General features: G+C 40.9%; 2 protein-coding genes across 6 annotated transcripts in view; both read right to left on the bottom strand.

The window, feature by feature from the left end:
- Positions 1-3,471, bottom strand: part of ALDH18A1 (aldehyde dehydrogenase 18 family member A1) — a 38,693-nt gene extending 35,222 nt beyond the window's left edge. Inside the window, exons 1-2 of one of the 2 annotated variants that reach the window (XM_058840984.1) lie at positions 3,401-3,430; positions 1,247-1,349 (exon numbers count right to left, since the gene is read on the bottom strand). The gene's annotated coding sequence lies outside the window, so the exon portion shown is untranslated. Of the gene's footprint in view, positions 1-1,246; positions 1,350-3,400 lie in introns of both variants that reach the window. The other variant, XM_058840981.1, reaches the window with a different exon arrangement.
- A 1,230-nt stretch (positions 3,472-4,701) lies between these two features.
- Positions 4,702-19,698, bottom strand: TCTN3 (tectonic family member 3). Of its 4 annotated transcripts, XM_058841790.1 has the most exons (13): positions 19,533-19,698; positions 18,752-18,873; positions 15,985-16,115; positions 14,959-15,067; positions 14,765-14,883; positions 13,862-13,897; positions 13,441-13,515; positions 13,212-13,337; positions 11,290-11,385; positions 10,997-11,094; positions 10,294-10,459; positions 9,441-9,578; positions 4,702-6,212 (listed from the first exon to the last, which is right to left on the bottom strand). In XM_058841790.1, exons 1-13 carry the CDS (start codon positions 19,670-19,672, stop codon positions 5,991-5,993), a joined length of 1,578 nt encoding a protein of 525 aa, XP_058697773.1. In that variant the 5' UTR covers positions 19,673-19,698; the 3' UTR covers positions 4,702-5,990. The 4 variants fall into 4 exon arrangements, with proteins under 4 accessions (XP_058697773.1, XP_058697775.1, XP_058697774.1 ...); XM_058841792.1 differs by lacking the exon at positions 15,985-16,115 and having other exon boundaries at positions 19,533-19,671; XM_058841791.1 differs by lacking the exons at positions 14,959-15,067; positions 15,985-16,115.
- Between the last annotated feature and the right edge of the window lie 704 nt (positions 19,699-20,402).

Raw genomic sequence — 20,402 nt, 5'->3', positions numbered from 1 at the left:
TTAAGACAAGCCTTTTTTTATAGTAAGTCAAGTCTTTCAGGAGGCAAGCTTTGCTGATTCTTGTAGGTCTCTTCCAACTCAGAATATTCTGATTCTGTGATTCATTTTCAATAACTAACAAGAAATGGAAATGCTCTCATTTGCTCAAACACTCTCACCTGGCCAATTTTTAGCATGTGCAACTTCTTTAAATTGTGCTTCCAAATAAAAAGCAACAGGTTCCCCATAACCATTGCAGATACTGAGATGCTGCTTTTCTTTTTTAGATACTCAAATAGGTGTTGAATGATGCAAAAAAGAAAATGCATACAAAATAAATCAGTACTTTCATTTGCCACATGAAACCAGTAGTTTTTATGGAAAGATCCTTGTTAGTGGCAGGGAAGCCTAGATTTCCTACATGGTCAGCAGTTACTTACCTCAGTGTACTTCACAGGCATACTAAGAATTGCAATGTAAAACTGAGGTTTCAGACAGTTAAAGCGTCTGAAGTGAACCTTCAGTAATCCAAAAGAGAGTTCCAACTTCAAGAAAAAGCATGGAACTATCCATGCTAATCCAACCTGATGGTAATAATCATATGTGTAGGCACACATGCTTCAGTCCACCTACCTGCATCCCAGCCATAATTGCACGAAACACCAAGTACATCTCTGTGCAAATATTTTATTCCCCAGCTAATTAAAAAGACCAGCAAAAATTAAATTTAAAAAAAATCACACAGAGTAGCTGCTTTAATCAAACTTTCTAAGCGAGGAGCATAAGGAGAGGTTAATTTTATCAAGCCTGATTAAACCACTAACAAACCTCAAGATATGATTAGTTAGCATTTCAAGCATTAGTTAGCATAGTTTCAAGCATTTCCTTCCTCCTAACATCTCTCTACTCTTACCTCAATCAAATCTTGCTACCTTCTTCTGTGTTTTGAGCACTGAGCAGCGAAAAAACAGGTTCCACCAGCTGTTAAGATGAAGATGACACAACTAGCATCCCAGTTGTGTTCTAGTTTCCCTACATCTATCAAATGAAGGTTGTACAATTGACAGACATCACTCAGGAAAACAAATAAAATAAAACAAAACTCATAGGTAGAACAGCAGTCTGTCAGATGCCCAGATAAAGTATACAGGTAGGACAAGAAAGCAACCAAAACTAGTTGAATAATATCCTAGTTTCCAGCTTTGTGGAGGCTGGGGTTATTCACCTTGATACCACTGGTGATTTTACAGAGTTGCAGTGCACCTACCTCCTCATTGCTCCATCTGCTGTCATGCTCGAGTTGTTCCTGAACAATTCTAGTACCGGAGATGCACCAGTTTTGCCACACCTTCTGATCAAAGCTGCAGTTCCTGTCCCCAAGCAAGACAGCTTAATCATGGTAATATTCTGCTCAGAGACTGACCCACCCATCTATGCAGGTGAATATTAGCACTAGCATGAGAGAAGCACAGCGCTTCCTTTGACTATACTGCCACTAATGCACCACCATAGGATGCTTTTGCTTTCCTTATATCAAGACTATTTCATATGTGTAATGATATCCATTGCTCTTCCTCCACCTCCCTGATTAGCCCAAATACAGTGCCGCATGCTACCCGAGGAAGAGTCCAGAACTGCAATAGAGAACAGAGTACTCAAATTTGGACAAAGAAAGGATTAATATAATGGCATAATGTGGTCTTTTATTCTACCTTTCATTCCTTAAGTGATAATTTCTACTACTCTATTTACTTTTTTCTTTCACTACATCTTGAACTGACTTTTCAGAGTACCATGCAGTGACTCTCAGATGTTTTCTTCCCCAGATGCTGCAGAAAAACATAAAAATGCCATTGCTTTTGTATTCCTGGTAACACAACATGCAATAAGAGCAGCTGAAGAATTACTGAAGCTATGCCAAAAAGATGCTTACTTTGCTACTGAACACAATTTTTATGAAAACCATGACAAAACAGTAGCTTAGAAGAGCAAGAAAATACAGCAAAACAAAATAAATCAGCAAAGCAGTTTACACGACAAAAAATATTCAATGACACAAATATGGAACAGGTAATATTGTTTCTGAAGTGACTAAACATAAATACTTTACTACAGAACACAAAAGAAGAAAAGTTTATTTTAACCATTTGTAAATTTCTTCTCAGTATCCTCAAGAGCAAATCTGGGAAGAGGAAGAAGGTAAACACTCCAAGTATCCATCAATTTTACGGTACAGATGTAAGCACAGGTGTAAGCACATGGAAAATTTTTATAAGCACATGGAAATATTTGGGTTATTTTTCATTTGAAAAAATAAAACTCTTGACTTCATAGTATAGAAAAAGTTGTCAAATAATTTTGGTAAACCATGTAAACTTTGCTTCTTAAGTCTCCATTATCTAGAGTTTGATTACTCTTTTCAGAGGGCTTTCAGGTTACTTAAAAAACCCTCTAATCTGATCCTGTTCTGTCTGCTGTGAAGAAACAGTATGTGAAGAACACAGGCTTATCACAAAGTCAGGTCAAAACCTAGGGAGTGACTGTTAGCTATCACGCAAGTGATAGGATGAAGCAGGAGAGCTTAAATATTTTCTTTGGGCATGAAAAAATCTTGTAAGTAGGCTCAAGAGACCGGCAAGGAAAGAGAAACCTCATGAGGAGCAACAGCTCTGCGCTCCAAGATCTCCGGATGGATGAGGCCCGTGCAGCTCTTACCCGTTCGTCTGGTGCTCGCAGGGGATTAAACTGCGATTTCCCGCTGCCGGTCACTGCCTGCAGCAGTACCGCTCTGAGACCGCCGAGAAAAAGTGACCCCAACTCGGTACGCCTCCGCAAAGTCTGCCGGGTCCGAGAGACCCGGCGGTTCTAAGGCTGAGCCCACTTCTCCTTTCCCTCCAGAGCCCTCAGCTTCCTAGCACGAGCGACACAGCAGCCGCTCCCGGTTCTCCACGCCGAAGGGGAACGGGCAGCACCGACGGACGGCGGGCACAACCCAGCCCTCCCGCGAAGGGACCCCCGCGCTCCCTCTGCCCGGCCGGGCCGGGTCCACTTCTCTGCTCCGGCCAAAGGCTGCTGTGGCCAGCTGAGCTCGGCGCTGCCCTGCCCGGCTCCACACGTCCCCACTTCTCCGCTCCGGCCAAAGGCTGCTGTGGCCAGCTGAGCTCGGCGCTGCCCTGCCCGGCTCCACACGTCCCCACTTCTCCGCTCCGGCCAAAGGCTGCTGTGGCCAGCTGAGCTCGGCGCTGCCCTGCCCGGCTCCACACGTCCCCACTTCTCCGCTCCGGCCAAAGGCTGCTGTGGCCAGCTGAGCTCGGCGCTGCCCTGCCCGGCTCCACACGTCCCCACTTCTCCGCTCCGGCCAAAGGCTGCTGTGACCAGCTGAGCTCGGCGCTGCCCTGCCCGGCTCCACACGTCCACTCACCCGTTTGGCTCCGCACGGCGCGGCCCCGCTTCCCGCTGCCTCCGTCACTGCCGCGCCACGTCACTTCCGGCCCCGCCCCGCCCCGCCTGCCACAATTGCTCCTGCTTTGAAATCTACGGTCACCTCTTCCCAGGAATCGCGCGTTATGTTTGAAACGGACTTTAAAAATTATCTAGTAAATATCGTCTTCACTCGGACAGTGTAAAAATAGACCTATTGCCTCAAAAAAGGGCGATGTTGGAAAGATGGCTGTAGCTAGAATGCTGACATCAGAGAAATTTCAGAGTTTTGTCTCAGCCTTTTGACATGGAGTACAAACACTCATTCCTGTATATCTGACATGTGAGTCTGCCTTGTGTGTGACACTGTCATAATGTTGCCTGATACCGAACTGCAACACAGGCTGTTTCAGACCAGGCGGGCGGGAAAAACACAACATGACAAAGTAGACATGAAACTGCTGTCATAGGAAACTGCAGATTCTAAAACCCACAAGAACTGCTGTCACGCAGCTACAATTTGAATCTGCCTCAATTCAGGCTGGAAAACGTCATGGACAAGCTTTTCTTTCCAGCTCTATTTCTTGCTATGACAAAATGTGAAAGGAGCCAAACATGAGCTAGAAAATAAGACATGTTGCAGGTTAGATAATTAGGGTAGATAATTACAATTTAAGGTGATACATTCTTACAGCATCTTCACGTATTTGCAGCCCATAGAGTAAACAGTACCTCAGTGGTTACACCTAAGTGAATTACCTGTGTAACGTAGAAAACAAGGATGCCAGATCCTTTACATTCAAGCCCTACCTCAACACATCTAGCACAGACATGTGACATTTGGGAAGTTTCTCCAGCTAACCTTTTGTAATTCAGTTACTGTCACCTCTAAATTAATTTCCTGGATTCCACAAATTAGGGACATGAGAGCACATGGGACGCACTACTAATATGTTCTGAGAAAAGCTTTTCAAAGGTATTACAAGCACATGCGAGAAGCCACATCTATCTAAAAATCAAAGGTTGTTGCTCTACTGTGTAAGAGTACCATCGTGTGTAATACTGAAATGCACACACTTCTGAATGTTCACGCCAGCTTGCTTGCTCTGCCCCAGAATAGGAATCAATGGAAGCTGCAGACACTTGCATGGAATTCATTCCCAGCTAATAAATCATGCAAACAATCACAAATACATGACATTAACCTTGAAGCTTTTAGATGTGCTGTAGTTTTGTTTTATTCATCTTATCTCCTTGTGCTGGTTTTGCATTAATTGCATTAATATCCTGACTAATTACAAGTTTTTCAGTTTATTTTTGCACTCTTTTTTAAGTTTGTAATAAGCAGGAGCAACAGAATTGCTATGTGCAATATAGGTACAAAAGCAACAAATGCATTTTGTTAAAAGTAGGCTCTGATATTTTTGGCCCTTACTGATTCCATTGGAGTACTTGGCATCAGATGGGGCAGATTCTTCCATCATCTGAAGAAGAGAAATAGTAAAATCTTTTGCTTAAAAGATATACTTTCATTCAACAGCTTCCTGGAACAATTGTGCAGTTTCCCTGTGTAATGGTAGAGGGCAGACTACATAATCAGAACACCGCCTTTAACTTCAAAAACAATAAATGTATCACCTGGTCCCAGAGACCGAGCCCACAGGTAAGATATTGCAGCAAGCTTCAGTCTCGTAATACAGCTACAAATTTTCCTAAAACATTCAATGTTTTAGCTTCAGAACTATTCACAAGACTCTCTGATGTGCTGCTAGAATTTTAGTGGTTATCATTTTCAGTTCAGTTCCTAAGAGAATGTTTTTCACCTCGGAAAAACTCTGTTCAGACCCATTTCTTACAGGGGGGAAAAAAAAAAAAGATCAGGAAGGAAGATGTTTTGACAAACCATGAAAATGCAACTTTATTTCAGGGTATGTGGCATTTACAATTACTTTGCTCTGTGCAACACTGTTGCTAATGTAAACTTTAATTAAACCATAAAAATTTCAACTGAATACCTGTATTTGAAAAAACACAGAAAAGCAAGGTACAAAAAAATGTCAGAGGTGTGGTTGTTATCATCTAACAAGGAGAGGTTAGGGGTGATTGGCACACATCTCTACTTAAAAAATAAAATTTCAGGCCACCAGGGAGAGCACCTTTATTTTAAATCTTTGGTTAATTCCATATAGAAAAATCAGGTGCTTCTCCAACAGGGAGCTAACTGAAAGCAGCTCCAAAATGCTTTGATTGAACTTTGCTTCTCTCTCCATACTCCCTATTTTAGAGAGCATTCCTCATTTCTGGAGACACAGACTAATCATTTTATGGTTCTCTTCCTTGTCCTTCGTTAATGCAATGCCCCTGGATCTCTACATTTCTCAAGTGTGTCACTGCAGTGATGTTCACAGATGGTTCACATATAGAGAATAGGGACTTGAGAGGACAAACTGTCCCATGGCTTATCCAAGAACAGAAGGCTCATAGGTATCACAAACATGGTATAGAACCTGATGACCAAAGTCCATCATCTGGACTGTATCCTGAATGTATCAATTTACTCACCAAACATTAAAAACAGACTCCATCTATTTTCAAAAGCAGAAAATGCTAGAGATTATCAGAATCAATAATAAATACCCAGCCAGATCATCTCTGTAACTTCTTTCTACATTCAGGGCCACCTTGAATGGGAAAAAGATGTCAAATGGGAGTTTCCAGTGCTTTTGGGGCTGGTCTCGTGGAGGTTCTGGCCAATCTGTCATGTCAGTGAAGGTAACGACAGTTGACACAGGTACCATGCTCATGTTTAGAAACTGCAACAAGAAGGAAAGCAAAAAGAGTTTAGCAGTTTTAATACGAAAGGCATACCCTCCTCAATTTCCTAATGGGGACTCACTGTAGATGACTGGCAAGCATGATGGCTTTGGGATTGTAGGAGTTAAGTGTCCTAAGTTTTCAGAGGAGTAAGCCCTCTTTCCCCAAACTGAAATTTAGCAGGTACATTGAGGGTGTAGTAAAGACCAGTAGCTACCATGCATCATATGCTACAGATCTCCAAACTGGCAGCAGTGACTCCAGCTGTGCTACAGTAAGCCTTCTACTCAGAGGAAAGTTAGTAATAAGAACAGATGCAAGCTAGATTTTTTTTTTTTTTTCATAAAAGATCACTTGGCTCTTTGGACAAGTGCCTGCTACCAGAAAGAACTGCCACAAGATGCAAATCCTATCAATAAATGTCAATAAATTAAAGCAGGGACCCAATAATACATTTATTGCTCACATTTTAGGATGTTGTTTCAGGAATGAGACAGAACAGTGAAGATCAAACAGGGGACTAAACCTCTAAGACCTCCGTTCTTTTCTGTTTTAACAGAATGCTGCAAGAAAACTAATACACTAGCTCTTTGAGCTACATAGAGTCTCATGGCTACCTCGGGCTGATTTAAGACCATGCTGCTGCGAAAAGAGCAACTGCCCCTGCCTCACTTCCCAGCTCTGCATGCTAACATTGAGAGGGCATTTACCAGCAGCATGCCTTCTTGTTAGCACTGGTTTAAGCCAACCTGTGAAATTACCACCTCATTCACTTCCCTGAGAAGAATTTCAAAGATTGCCTTTAGAGCAAAATTCTGTAGGAAGCATTCAAAAAATCTGCAAGAGAGCTCATGACTCTTAAGAAAAAAATACTGTGACTGCTTATTGGGGAACTTTTGTGGTATTCCTCAAGGTGAATTAAAAAATATTTCTGTGCTTAAATAAAAAAGAAAAATAAAATGAACAATGCATTGGGTACAGTCCTGGTTCTACATGGAGTCTACAAAAAGGCATCATGAGCAGATTCCTTGTGCACCTTTGTACTTGCAGCAGCAGTCCTGAGAGCATAGGGCACTTCAGCCAGCTGTGGTCCATCCCCCAGCCTGCTCTGCTGCCCAAAGGTGGCCCCTGAGCAGTTCCCATTCCAGAATGGCTACAAGACAATGCTGAGGCTGTTTGTTCTCTCATCACCTGGAAACTTCACTCACTTGCAATGTGTCCTAACATTCCTGCTTCCAGCAGTTTAACCCCGCAGTGCTCTCCATGCCAGATCAGCCCTTGATCACAACTCACCACTGCTGAACAGCTTACAAGTAGAATTTCCCCAACACTTCTGATGGATGTAAATTCTCCAATCAATGAGTAAACACACAATAGGCCAAACTGCCCTAGTCAACAAGAAGGCTCAAGATGATTGATTTAAGTGAACCTTCAAAAACTGCCTTAAAATCAGAGAGATTGGTGCAGGGAAAAAAAAACCTTAAACAACCCCTCCTGAACAGCTGGGAGAAGGCAACCATCTGCAATTTCCAGCACGCTCTTGTAGAGCTCTACATCATTTTAAAATGTCCTGTATTTTCATGAAGTCCAAATACAATTGTGATTAGATATTGTGGATGGATGTGGAAATCTGGGTGTCTTCCCTGGGTTCTCTGTTTTCTAGTCAGTTAGTTAGGCAACTTTCCAGTGGTGCAGTGTTGTCTAAATAAAAATAAAATTCTCTAAAGAGTAATTAAAGGAACTAAAAGATAGTTCTCAGAGAGAGAATCTTTAGGCTAAAGCTGGGAAGTGACATAATTTGAAAGTAATGTGCAGCCTAGTATGCTTACAAATAGCTGCAACTCATAATTGCTGGCTATAGAGCAAGTTGGTCCTGTGCTAGAATGTCTTTACTAAAAATCTGAATTTGTGGATTGTCACTGATGAAGTCAGTACTGATTTTAATGGCACGGGCTTTTTTTGCTGCCAGAAACTTGCTTTCTTATAATTAGCTTTGCAATATACTTTAAAGCTCTAAAGTAATTTGAATCAGCTGCTCAAGCAAATCAAATCTGAATCTCATTCTTCTTGATTAGCTGAGGGATTTGCACCCTGCACTTCTACTAGGAATGCAAGTCGTCTTCCTCAGACAGAAATTTTGTTAATGAAGCCATGTAACAGGTGATTTAAAAAATATTTCATGGAGTGGGGATACCAGCTTGCCTCAGGGCAATATGAGTTTTACTCATATTCCTATCCTCTTCTCTTCATGTACTTTACTTTGCAAGAAGGGACAACAAAGGGGCACTACGAGATGCATTCAAACAAGAGTGTAAAATCTCATTTAAATTGAGCCTGAAGTTCAAACAGTGTTAACAGATCAGACAGACACTTTCCATGTCATACCTCAGAGCCATGAAGATGCCCAGGCAGGCATCAGCTGCTTCCCCTAAAGCCCTTACAGAGAAGTGTAAGCCTTGAAATATATCTGCTGCCCAAAAGACTATGTGACATCAAAAAAAAGTAATGACTGACACACGCTTGAAAAAGGCTGCTCTGCCCTCTGTGAACGTTTTAGCTGATACATTCCTGCTGACATCACAGTCACAGAATGGTCTGGGCTGGAAGGGACCTTTAAAGGTCACCCAGGTTCAAGCCTCTGCGATGAGCAAGGATGCCTTCAACTAGACCAGGTTGCCCAGAACTCCATCCAACCTGGCTTTGAATACCCTCTCTGTGGCTTACAGCCTTCCTCTCCAAATATGCCGCCATCAGCATTAGTCACTTCCTCAGCTACCTGTTGGTGATTTCAGAATCTCTAGAGGAAGAGAAGTATCTTCTTGCACAGATTATCAGCATTCTGTGGAATCTGTGAAATACTACTCAACTCAAATTTCCTATCAAGGCTTTAAGAGACGACTAAATAAACATGGAGTTACTGAATGTTTTTAACTACAGCTTTATACCAACCATAACTGGAAGTTTAAAGACTGAGTCCTTAAGTGGCAGAAAGTGGTTTAGGGTTGGAAAGAAAGTACCTTTTCCAGTTATGCAACTGAGTCAGGACAGCACTGAAAAGACCACAAAACAACCTTCCTCTACAGAAGGCTACCATTGCAGCCAGACAACTGCTAAAATTCAACAAACCTCAACTTAGTTTCAAGACCATTTGATTCCTTGGTTCTTAAATAAACTGCAAACCCCCTTTAATTACCTCTGTGTGTGAGGGAGGGCTTTTAATTCCATACCTTGAGGGGGTGACACTGGTAGAAATGCCGTGCACCCAGTATTTGAGCTTGTGGGTTGGACAGGAGGCCCACTCTAGTCCACAATATCTGTATCTCCAGGGTCACAGGAACCATACAACAGGAAGTGCAATTCACAGCCTGAAAATACAATATAACTTAATCAACTGAATCTAGTGCTTGAAAAGTAATAAAGGACCATTATGGCCAAAGTCTAATATTTTGGATAATATAGGTCACAGAATCACTTCAGCACTAACTCCATAACTTCTGGTCAGGTCAACCACACATCCTGGAGCTACATCCATGTCACTGCCATCTCAGTTCCAATTAGAATTTGTCTCAGCTTTACCACTTGGATTTCACATTCCACTTAGCCATCCCCCCACAGATTAACAATTATTACAATACAGTTGGCTCACAAACTTTAACCTTATTAGGTAATATAATAGGATATAAATAGCCCTACAAAAATATTCTCTAATCTGGAAAAGCAGAAAGGATTATAATAATAATTAATCAGAAGTAACCAGCTACTATCAGTTCCAAAAGGCTGACAGAAAACTATATAATGGAACACTGGATTCAGTATTTAACTCTTTTTGCCCATTTAAATAGCAGGAATAGGATTCAAGAGATAGGAAATCTGTCAGGATTTGTTGGGGGGTTTTGAGTGGTTTTTTTTGTTAAGTACTCTAATAATATGAACCATAATGACTGCTTAAACGTATCAAGATCCCTGCAAATCATAGGATCATTATACAACAAAAAGTCCAAGAGACCCCCACCTCCCTGAGTCAACACAAAGATATGAAAGGAAAAATATTTACAGATGGTCTTTTTGCATTCATATTACCTGCACACTGCAGTTCTGAATCAGAATGGTCATCCACTCTTCTGCCTGGGTTGAATGAGCACTGCCAGTTACAGCAAAGTCTCCTGCTCTGTTCATCCCTTGAAAAGCCTCGTATAACTTTTGCTGCATGTAACTACAGTTACTGTCTTCCAGTATTGGGGATAGGCTGAAAATGAGAAAACAACACCTCTTACAAAGTGATTTCTAGGACAAAAAAAAAAAACAAAACAAAACACTACCAACATCCTTTCTTTGCAATAAGTATTTCTTCTGCTCTTATATGAGTAAACAAGTACTGGTATTAACAGATGCAGTTTCAAGCCTCTCCGCAATGAGAAAGGAGAAAAATAAGGCAGGGTAATAAGAAAACTGGCAGCTCTTTAGCTATCTTATTGCATCAGTGGTCCTACACCTGCCCTGTCAAAAGAACAATCCAAATCATCAAAACAACCACTTTTTAAGATTTACTTCTCAGCTCTACTCTTGCCCAAGACATACTGCCAGACTAGAGCCTCAAAATGTCCAAGAGGACCTTCACAATATTCAGATTATTCCAGCAGTCGACCATCTTTCCTATATTTAAGTTCTCTTAGGAGTATATGAAAGATCTTTACAGACCCACTGGTGACCTCAGGGACTCACATGCTAAGTGAGTCCACAACTTCTAACTGTAAGAAAGGACGACTGCAGAGTGTGTTGTTACCTGATTTTGCAGCCTGTTCTCATATTCCTTCCAAATTGTACTGTGTGTCTGAGGAACCGTGAACAGCTTCCATCACTTTCACTCCTTAATATGCTCATCTGACAGACTGCACATCAAGAAGCCAAACTAAAGTATAAACAGACAACATACAACACTCATCTTGTATTTAACAGTCCACTCACCCCCATACTCCTCCTTATCCCTATCAGGGCACTATAAAAGTCCAAATAGTGCAGTACCAGAAATCAAAAAAAACCAGTGATAAACAAAAAGTCATAGCAGAAAAAGGATACGTGTTTCATGACACCACTGCTGGCAATCAACAGTGGTGCTCCCGTGATATAGCCAGGGTTTCCACTTCTAGGCAACATATGAGAAAGAGTCCTGGTCTACAAAGATGCAAAGGGAAGAAATAGAAAAAGAGGAAAATATTAACACCAGTGACATCCATTCATCTCCAAAGAGCAAAATCACATTCCCAAAAATGTAAATGTAAGCTGTGTTTTGAATGACTGATTATTATACACTACTTATTTGTTTCCAAAGACTCTTTCTTACCTGGCCAATTTAATTTGCAGTCCAGGAGGTAAAAAACTAAATGTCAGTATCCTGAAATGTGGATAATACCAGGAAAGCTCTCAATACAATAAATTACTATTGTTCAACATTTGTCTCTGAGGAAATGAACATATGAGTCATTGTAGGAAACGCTTTCTGGGGATGGTCTGAGACACGGCAAAGACCTCTATAATCGAGTTAGGTGTTAGAAGTTTATTTCAGGGCGTGGGATAGAGAGAGAGAGAGGGAGCCTGCTATGAGCCAGCAGATAAAGCTCAAAGCGGGCTCAGAGGGAACAATACAAAAGAGGGTAAAATATGAATACATGAGTTTAAGACATAAGATTGCTAAGAAAGAGAGTAACAGAACAGAAGTGAGAGAGCCGGGGAAAAAAGAGATAAAGAAGAACAGGAAAGAACAGCAAGAGAACGTAGTAAGAGAGACAAGAGAAAACAAGAGAACCAAAAGAGACCAAGAGAGACCAAGAGTTAAGAGCTAAGAGAACCAAGAGAGCAAACTCTCTTTTACAATTACTTATATAATCTATACCTTTGAATATTCTATTCTTTCACTAACCAATCTTTCTAAGTATACTAATACAGTAACATTTGTGTGCAACCTATAGAAATCGCTATTTTTGCATACTTTTAGTTATCTCAGGGTCCTTCAGACCTTTCCTTATAAGGCTGGGATGAGGGGTCTCAGCTTGGTTTTATTGCAGGAAAGAATGTGTTCTGGCATACCAGCCCGGTTTCTTTGAATTATTCAAACCGTGCTATCATTTGTATTTCTTCCTTAGCCTTTCTGGCTACAGAGTCATATTTATAATTTCTTTTTAATTCTACCTTCCCAACAAGTCATGGCAATTCTTACAGAAGAACTGCAGAACAAACCCTGCCTTGACTGATTTTCAGTGGACCATTCCACTTCTAAATCACCGTATACCAAGGGCCTCTTGTAACTTTCTTTCCTGCTGCACAGGCAAATTTCAGTAAGTACCTGGAATAAATTTAGTAACTTCGTTCACAAACACTGAACATGTCAGATACAGCCCTAGTTTCAACCCCTTCCTTCACAAGGCCATTCTGCTGACTTACCTCATCTTCTTCCCTTCTACCCCAACAATCAAACAAACAAAAACCAAGAACAACAAACCCCCCCCCAAAAATAAAAAAACCCCAAAACTCGAAACAAAACAAACCAAAAACCAAGCCCCCCCAAAAACCCAAACAAAAAACCCCCAAACAAAACAAACCAAAAAAGCGCCAAAAAGCCCCAAACCAAACCAACCAAGCCAAAAAACCCACCCTCAAAAAAACAACCAAAAACCCCCAAACAAACAAACAAAGAAAAAACCACCTAAAACCTAACACCAAACCAAGAACAAAAATAGTCATATAAAAATAATCAGCTCCTTGAAATTTGTGCAATGAAAGACTGCATGCTTGTGCTGAGCCTGAATTTTTCCACTAGCATGGTTTACTTGAGAGCAGAAATGCCTCCCCTCCTGTCTTCAACCACCTGCACCCCAGGGTTCTGTTACTACTATACCACAGTGACACTGCTCTAACCTTTCCAGGTCTCATCTGTACAAAAATGAGTCGCAAGCTACAGACTACAAACTTGGTAAAATTCCAGGGAGGACAGGCATACTAACCCAGAAGTGCATGGTGAAGTGCTGCTGCAGAGAGGATCTGGAGTTCCCAGAGATGTTGCTCACTTTGAACTGGACAGAAACACTCTGAATTCCACTTGTGCCACTATATTCTATATCATAGATCACCTGAAAATCCAATTTAGAGAATAATAGGAGACAGAGTAAGGTAATAGGGCAATGACTTTAGGCTTGTGTTAAGCTGCTCTAAAAGGAAAGAAGATTCACATACCTCAGAAACAACATTGATGCATGTGTTGTCCTTCATGTAGGGAGCTCCAGGTGGTGAGACTGCAGTGACATTTACCTGGAGATAGTAAGCATATTAACAATTAGTAATTATTTAAAAGGAGGGTGCATTTTTTACTCTTTTTCACTGCTTTTTCATCCCAGTCAGACTTACCTCTCTGCTGTAGCTGTGATGTAGGGGCACATCACACTGCTCCAGATCCCCAAACTTCTTCCAAGAAAGTAAGCTACCTCCCTGACTTTAGTCCTATCTATGCCCATTCATTTAAAAATATACCCTTACTTATGTCCTTTTTGTTTCTACAATGTCCTAGTTTAGTCAAGAAAAATCTTGTCTCAGATACAGCACATTCCCATTTTCCCTTCAGAAGCAGAAATTCTCTTCATTCGCAACAGAGACTGACCTTCATGGACTGCATAATGGTGTCATTAATTGGGACCTGGGGAAAATAAACAAACCATTTTACAATACCAATAAAAAGCTAACTAAATTGCTGTGTTTGCAAGTGACTAAAGCCATAAAATCATTACAAAGGAACCTGAATATTATATTGACAAAATTGCTTTGCTTATTCCAGATGTGAAAACTTGTCATCATTTTGTAATCTATAGATCACAGACATAGTCCGCAGAACGCATTTTAAAATACCAAAAGACAAATTTAGACTTGGCCCTGCTAATATATCTTCCTATTTACAATGTTGTTTTCTCTTGGAAAACCAGAAAAATTCTACAAGATGAGAGGAGACATTTTCATATAAGCATTCAGTAAGACCAGCAGGATGAACCTAGAACAGTAGATTGGTAACTTTGAATTTATTGTCAGGATAAATAGTAGAGAAATTGATATGGATATAAATAGAGCTAATATTAATAAGGGGCCATCGGCCATCTATATGATCTTATTTACACTTTATGTAAAAAAACCACCCTAATTCTTTACTGAGAACATGTACTGCTTGGTTGATCAAGCTGATGGAACAGACAGGAATACTTTGATAAACAATCTGTTTAAAATGCAAGAGAATTTTAGATAAAACATTAGGACTAGGAAGTATCAATGAAGTACCTGTTAAATACATTAAGAATTTGCTAATAACAGAAATTTATTGGAAAGTAGTTTAAATTGAAGGATTATCACAAGTCATGACATTTTTGACAGGTTTCCCAGCAAGAAGCTCTCAGCAATTTGAAGATCAGGAATGACATACCGACTCCAGTTTTACAATTACTTGAAGTCCCAGTGGAAGGCAATGCAAAGCCAAACAACTAAGATTTTGAACAAAATCATGAAATATGAAAAGCACCTTTAGCACAGTGAAGTCACGGTAGTAGGAAGCAGCGTCTAGGGCAGGGTCAGTCACGCAGCTCTTGCTCAAGTGGGCAAAAATCCGAGTACAGCTTGTGCTTTTACTGTCCAGGAAGCCTGGATGAGTTAAGACATGATAAAGAGAAAAAACAGAAGCAAACCACCCTAAGATATTCTTCCCCCTTTACTAACCAGCAGGATTTTCATCAACACAAAGTCCACTGGGTCCCATTTTCACTGGCTGTCTAAGCATGCTCAATATGGATGAAGAATCAAAGTAGATTAGGATTGGATCACCAGCCTGAAAAGACAATTGAGAGAAATCACAAAGTTGCAGCAGAATACTAAGGCCAAGGGCAAGAGACAAATCTATACTTTGTGTACAGCCAGCTTTGTCTAAAAGGTTGTTGAACCTCTTATATACGAGGCAACTGACTGGAAACTTTTTATACACTAAGGAATAGAAAGTACAGCGAGATAAACAGTTCAACAATGTGCTCTGGTAACCAGGAGGGCCAGTGTACTGTGTACGGGAGTGCATCTGGCTCAGCATCACCTCTGAGGGGAGGCAACTGTTCCATTCTACCTTGCATGCTGATATAGCCTCACCTTGAGCCCTGAGAGCACTTTTGGGTGCCATAAGCCATAAAGCTATAGGAGAGCATCCAAAAAAGGTTTACAAAGATGGTAAAGGGTCTCCAGGGGAAGCCATACAAGGAATGACTAAAGTTGCTTGGCTTGTTCAGCCTGAAGGAGGCTGAAGGAAGATTTCATTGCACTATGCAGCTTCCTCCCGAAGAGCAGCCACTGATCTCTGCTCTCTGTGACGAGCGACAGGACCCAAGGAAATTGCTGGAAGTGTGTCAGGGAAGGCTTAGGCTGGATATCAGGAAAAGGTTCTTCCACCAGAGAGTGGTTGGGCACTGAACAGCTCCTCAGGGAATGGTCACGGTCCCAAGGCTGACAGAGTCCAAGAAGCATTTGCACAACACTCTCAGGCACAGGGTGGGATTGCTGAGGCATCCTGTTCAGGACCAGCAGCTGGACTCGATGATCCTTTTGAGTCCCACCCAACTTGGGATATGCAATGATCCTACGATACACTATGGTTTCTGGGTACAAAATAAGAATCTTTCAATCTGTTCTCATTAGACATCATTACAGACAGCTTTAGTAAAAGCATATGTGCAAATTGATTCCTATTTTCTTTCAACTCACACGGTAAAAAGCAGAGAACGATGGCTGAACTTGTGATGGTGCTAAGAAAGAGTGCCTGCCATACTTCTCTAAGAACTCCACAAAATTAGATTCTTCGATATCCTGTGGCTGTTGAAAATAGTTCAGCTTTGCTAGAGTTCGAAAAGAGAAAAAAAAAAATCCACCAATATTAACTTACTGGAAAAGTTAATAGTAAATACTGTGCCAATATTTTTAAAAGGAATAATTTAAGTGCCTTACTTTAATCCATACTAACACTTCTAATAGGTTATTATGATCTACAAACAGGATGATATCATGAGTACAGTTAATGGGAAACAGATATTAATACACAAAGTGACTTCCCAAAAAGCATAAGACTCCTTGACAGCTACCTTAATACGTGCTGTAATTTCTGTGAGATGCCCAAATTAAACACACACTAAATTTTAATTACAAAGCACTACCCATTTGCGAGTTCATTAAAAGCAACATTAAATGGATTTAAAAAAATTATGTTTAAAAAAACTGGCAACTGGTAATACTCAAGATAAGTATGAATAGACAATAGGCATTCTGAAAAAACTTACCTTCTGTTGGTATGCTACAGTGATACCTTCCTGACCTGTGGTATTTAATGGTATGGTTATGATGCTATAAAGTACTAATTTATTACTGCTAAAGCACTGTTATAAAATGGCAAACTATTAAAGGCATGCTACGTAGACTCATCCTAATATGAATAACTTTTCAATGCATTCAAATAAAGAATCTTGGAAGATTCAAGAATTACATATCCTACTGACACCAGGAACAAGTGGCAGTATACTCAATTACAGTAGTGTCAAAAAGAATTTACGTAATCCAGTAGATTTTGGATTTGCAGAAAAAAAAAGAACAGTAAAATTAGAACAGTAAAAATAGAACCTTAAGCTCTCAATATAATTCTGCTGTTCAAGGGCAGAGCAGATGATCAAAGGTACAGCACAGCTAGCAGAAACAGAAGCTTTTTAATATCCAAATACACCATGAATTAAGCAGACAACTAAATCGTTCAAGAAGAAAAAAAATCAAAGGAATATTAAGCTCCCACAAGGTCCACAAAACCTTAGTTTTGTGTTTGAATGATGTATCATCATTAGACTGAAAAACAAAACATTTCCAGTTGAGCTACTCACAGTCATTTAATTGATTTGGGACCCAGTTCATCATATACTCTTCCATTATCAAAGCTGAATACTTGCTACTGTATGTTAACAATATTACATAATGCAAAATACAGCTGAAAACTGGAAGGAAATACCTTCTTCAGGAAAACTTAAGAGATTCAAACTTTTTTAGTTTATATACTAAAGGGTATTTAATCTTGCAGAGAAAAGCAAAAGAGAATTTAAGCTGCTAGCAATAGTTTCAACGAGGTGAAGTCAACCTGTGCATCACGTTCACCAGCCCAGATAATTCATTAGGGCTAGATTAATCTCTGGCAATGGTAGCTCATCACACCATCCTGGAAAAGCTACTGCCACAATCAGTTGAATAAAATATGTGTTCCTATATTTCCATGGGAGAGGCCACTAGGGAGAAGGCTGTTTCTACTAGAAAACGATCCTTCAGGTGATCCCAAATAAAGTCTTCCCCATACGTTCTTCCAACAACAAGCACAGAAAACCAAAAGGCCATGTGAACAGTGAATTCTGTTCCCAGGTGTGCTACAACTAACATATACATGCAGTTAAATGTTTAGGCCTCTTCAGTGGGCCTAATCGTGATAGATACATGGCCCAAATATCAAATTACTAAAAAAATTGGGTGCCATCTGGACATCTGGACGCATATGATCCTCTCTGTGCATAACATTAAAAATTCAGAATCCTTTTAGTCTTACTTTTAGGATATTATGAGTGGTGTGGGAAAATGGTAACATTTAGATTCCAAGCTGCAGGCTGAAAAGCCCAGGAACCTGACAACACTTTAAGTTGTGTTTAAACCCTTATCTAAATTCATCTTTACTGTGAGACAAACTGAAAATTGGAATGGGTAAAGTTCTAGCACTACTACCTATCATGCTATATATTATGAAGCTCTCATAATTTCTTTGTTCTTCCTTGTATGCAAAGCACTTGGGCAAAATCTATAAAGAGCTGAAAGCGGGACAAGTCAGTAAAAAGCTAACATTGTTTTGACTAGCTGTTGTACCTATTCATCTCCTGAGTCCTTCCCAACCTAAAATATTCAAGATTTAGGTCAGAAGCAGGCAGAACTGTGGGTCACAACTCCCAGACAATAACTCAAAAATGTGAAACCACAGCAATTGCACTGAATGCCAGAAACAGGACTTTGAATCACTCAAATGTAATATAATGTCGAAAGCAGAAAGAGAAAAGAATGTTAATGGCATAGCCTACAGGATATATGATTACCAGTGAAAAAAATCATCACCAGCAGAGAAGAAAGGATGAAAATAAGCATATATATTAAAGAATCCAAGACACAATAAGAAAACACTTTCTGAAAATTATAGTAGTGGGATACTTCAAACATCAACCCTTATCTGCTCTTCTACGTGTAGCTGACCATGTAAGGTATCTCAGATACATAAGCAGTTGATAAAGATCTGTGTTCAGCCAGAAACCCTACCCTTAATAAGTGTCTTTGGTGATTCACTATGGTCTCTCTGACACTTTAACGGCTAAAATAATTAGCAACAGTTACAACATGTAGTTCAAAAGAATATTCCCTAAGCAGAGGCAATCTATAAACAAAATGTGTGAAAAGAAAGATTGCTTACGGTCATCCAACTGCACACAGAACAGCAGATCATGTCCACCAGGATCAGAAACGATGTTTGTAGCATAAGGGATGTTACTTCTGAAAATGAGTGACTTTTCCACACACATTTGACTCACAGACCTGTAAAGACAACCCCCCTGCTCAGCTATAAAATGGACCATAATTGCATAATTTCGTGTTTTACATTACATAATGCCAACAACACAGTATGACTTTTCATCAGTTTAGATGAGCTGTTGTACAATCTGCACCGATAATCAATTACAGAAGGCCTCTCTTGTCATTGTAGTAACTTTGTGGACACTCGGTTAGTGTAATTAGAAATCACTATGGAAGAAAAAGTGATTGAAAACAAAATCAGTGCCCATATATTACAGCTATTTTCGGTCCTCTTCACGAGAGCAATCTGCAAAGATTAGATTTTACTCCCTAATAGCTGAGACCGTCTTCCTCACTGACAGCATCTCGCGGTCTGTATTTGTTTGACCGCCTCCTCACGGCACTCCAAAGCTCCTTTTTCTTAAACCCAGACTTCCCAGCTCCCACCGCCAGCTGCCTCCTCACGGAGTAGCCAAGCCTCGCTTCATCTCGGCCACGGCGCTGTAGGCCCCGGGAAGCATTTGCAGTCCCCGGCCCGGCGCTGTCCCGGGCCCGGGTGCGCGGCAACACCACCGCCAAACACAGGCGGCCAAGCCACAGCTCCCGCTTGGGAGCCCGGCCCGCGCCCGGGCTCCTGGCCCGCCTCGGCCCGCTCCGGCAGAAACCCCTCCCCTACCCACCTGCTGCCGCCGGAGCGCCGGGACGCGCCTGCGGGGCCGAGGGCGGGCGGCGGCAGCGGCAGCAGCAGCAGCAAAGGCAGCGGCAGCAGCAGAGGCAGCGGCAGCAGAGGCAGCGGCAGCACCGCACGGGAGCCGCCCATGGCCGCACACCACCGCCGGGACCCCGCGGGGCCGCAGCGCCTGCGCGGTCGCAAGGGGGCCGGGCAGGGCGGGCCAACGCTCTTCTAAAATAGCACGTTTAAAAGAGTTAATTTCAGGTAATTGTAGCTGCTGTATGTTGACAGCTACTAGAAATCGTCTACTGGTAATGAATTCATATTATGCCTGAATTCATGTTATGGCATGATGACTGTGCTAAGAGCAGTAGTGTCTAACGTGTCTAACATGAGCTACCCTATTCTGCTATCATTTAAATGATAGAGGTTGAGTGGGTCACTAAGCAATCACTCCTTTACATTATGTTAGAGTGCACAAATTGGTCTGCAGAGCTGCCAAGGTAAAAACACGGTGTTTCACTAGTTCTCGACTTTGTATCAAAAACATTTCTACACAGTGGACCAGATGGGAGAAGATTCTTAATGTTGACATCATGAAAATTTTTCAAATTCAAACAAATTTCAAATTTCAAACAAATGCCAGAGTTTAGTTAAAATCCCACACAGATAAGTCCTGGGACAGTTTGGCTTTTATGCTTGTATCTTTCAAATGAAAATATTTTTTGAGGTACTTTTTGTGAGGTTCTTTTCATGCAATATTTATTTAACATCTGAATCTGACTGGCACAATATAGTGGAGATTGAAAAGTCAGTACGCATTCAAGGAGTCAAATAAGGCAAATTCATTAAAGGAAGCACATCAAATGTCATTAAA

The sequence above is a fragment of the Poecile atricapillus genome, chromosome 6, assembly GCF_030490865.1.
Source record: "Poecile atricapillus isolate bPoeAtr1 chromosome 6, bPoeAtr1.hap1, whole genome shotgun sequence".
NCBI lineage: Eukaryota > Metazoa > Chordata > Aves > Passeriformes > Paridae > Poecile > Poecile atricapillus.
The sequence above is the reverse complement of the archived record's forward strand: the minus strand, read 5'-3'. Positions and strand labels throughout refer to the sequence as shown.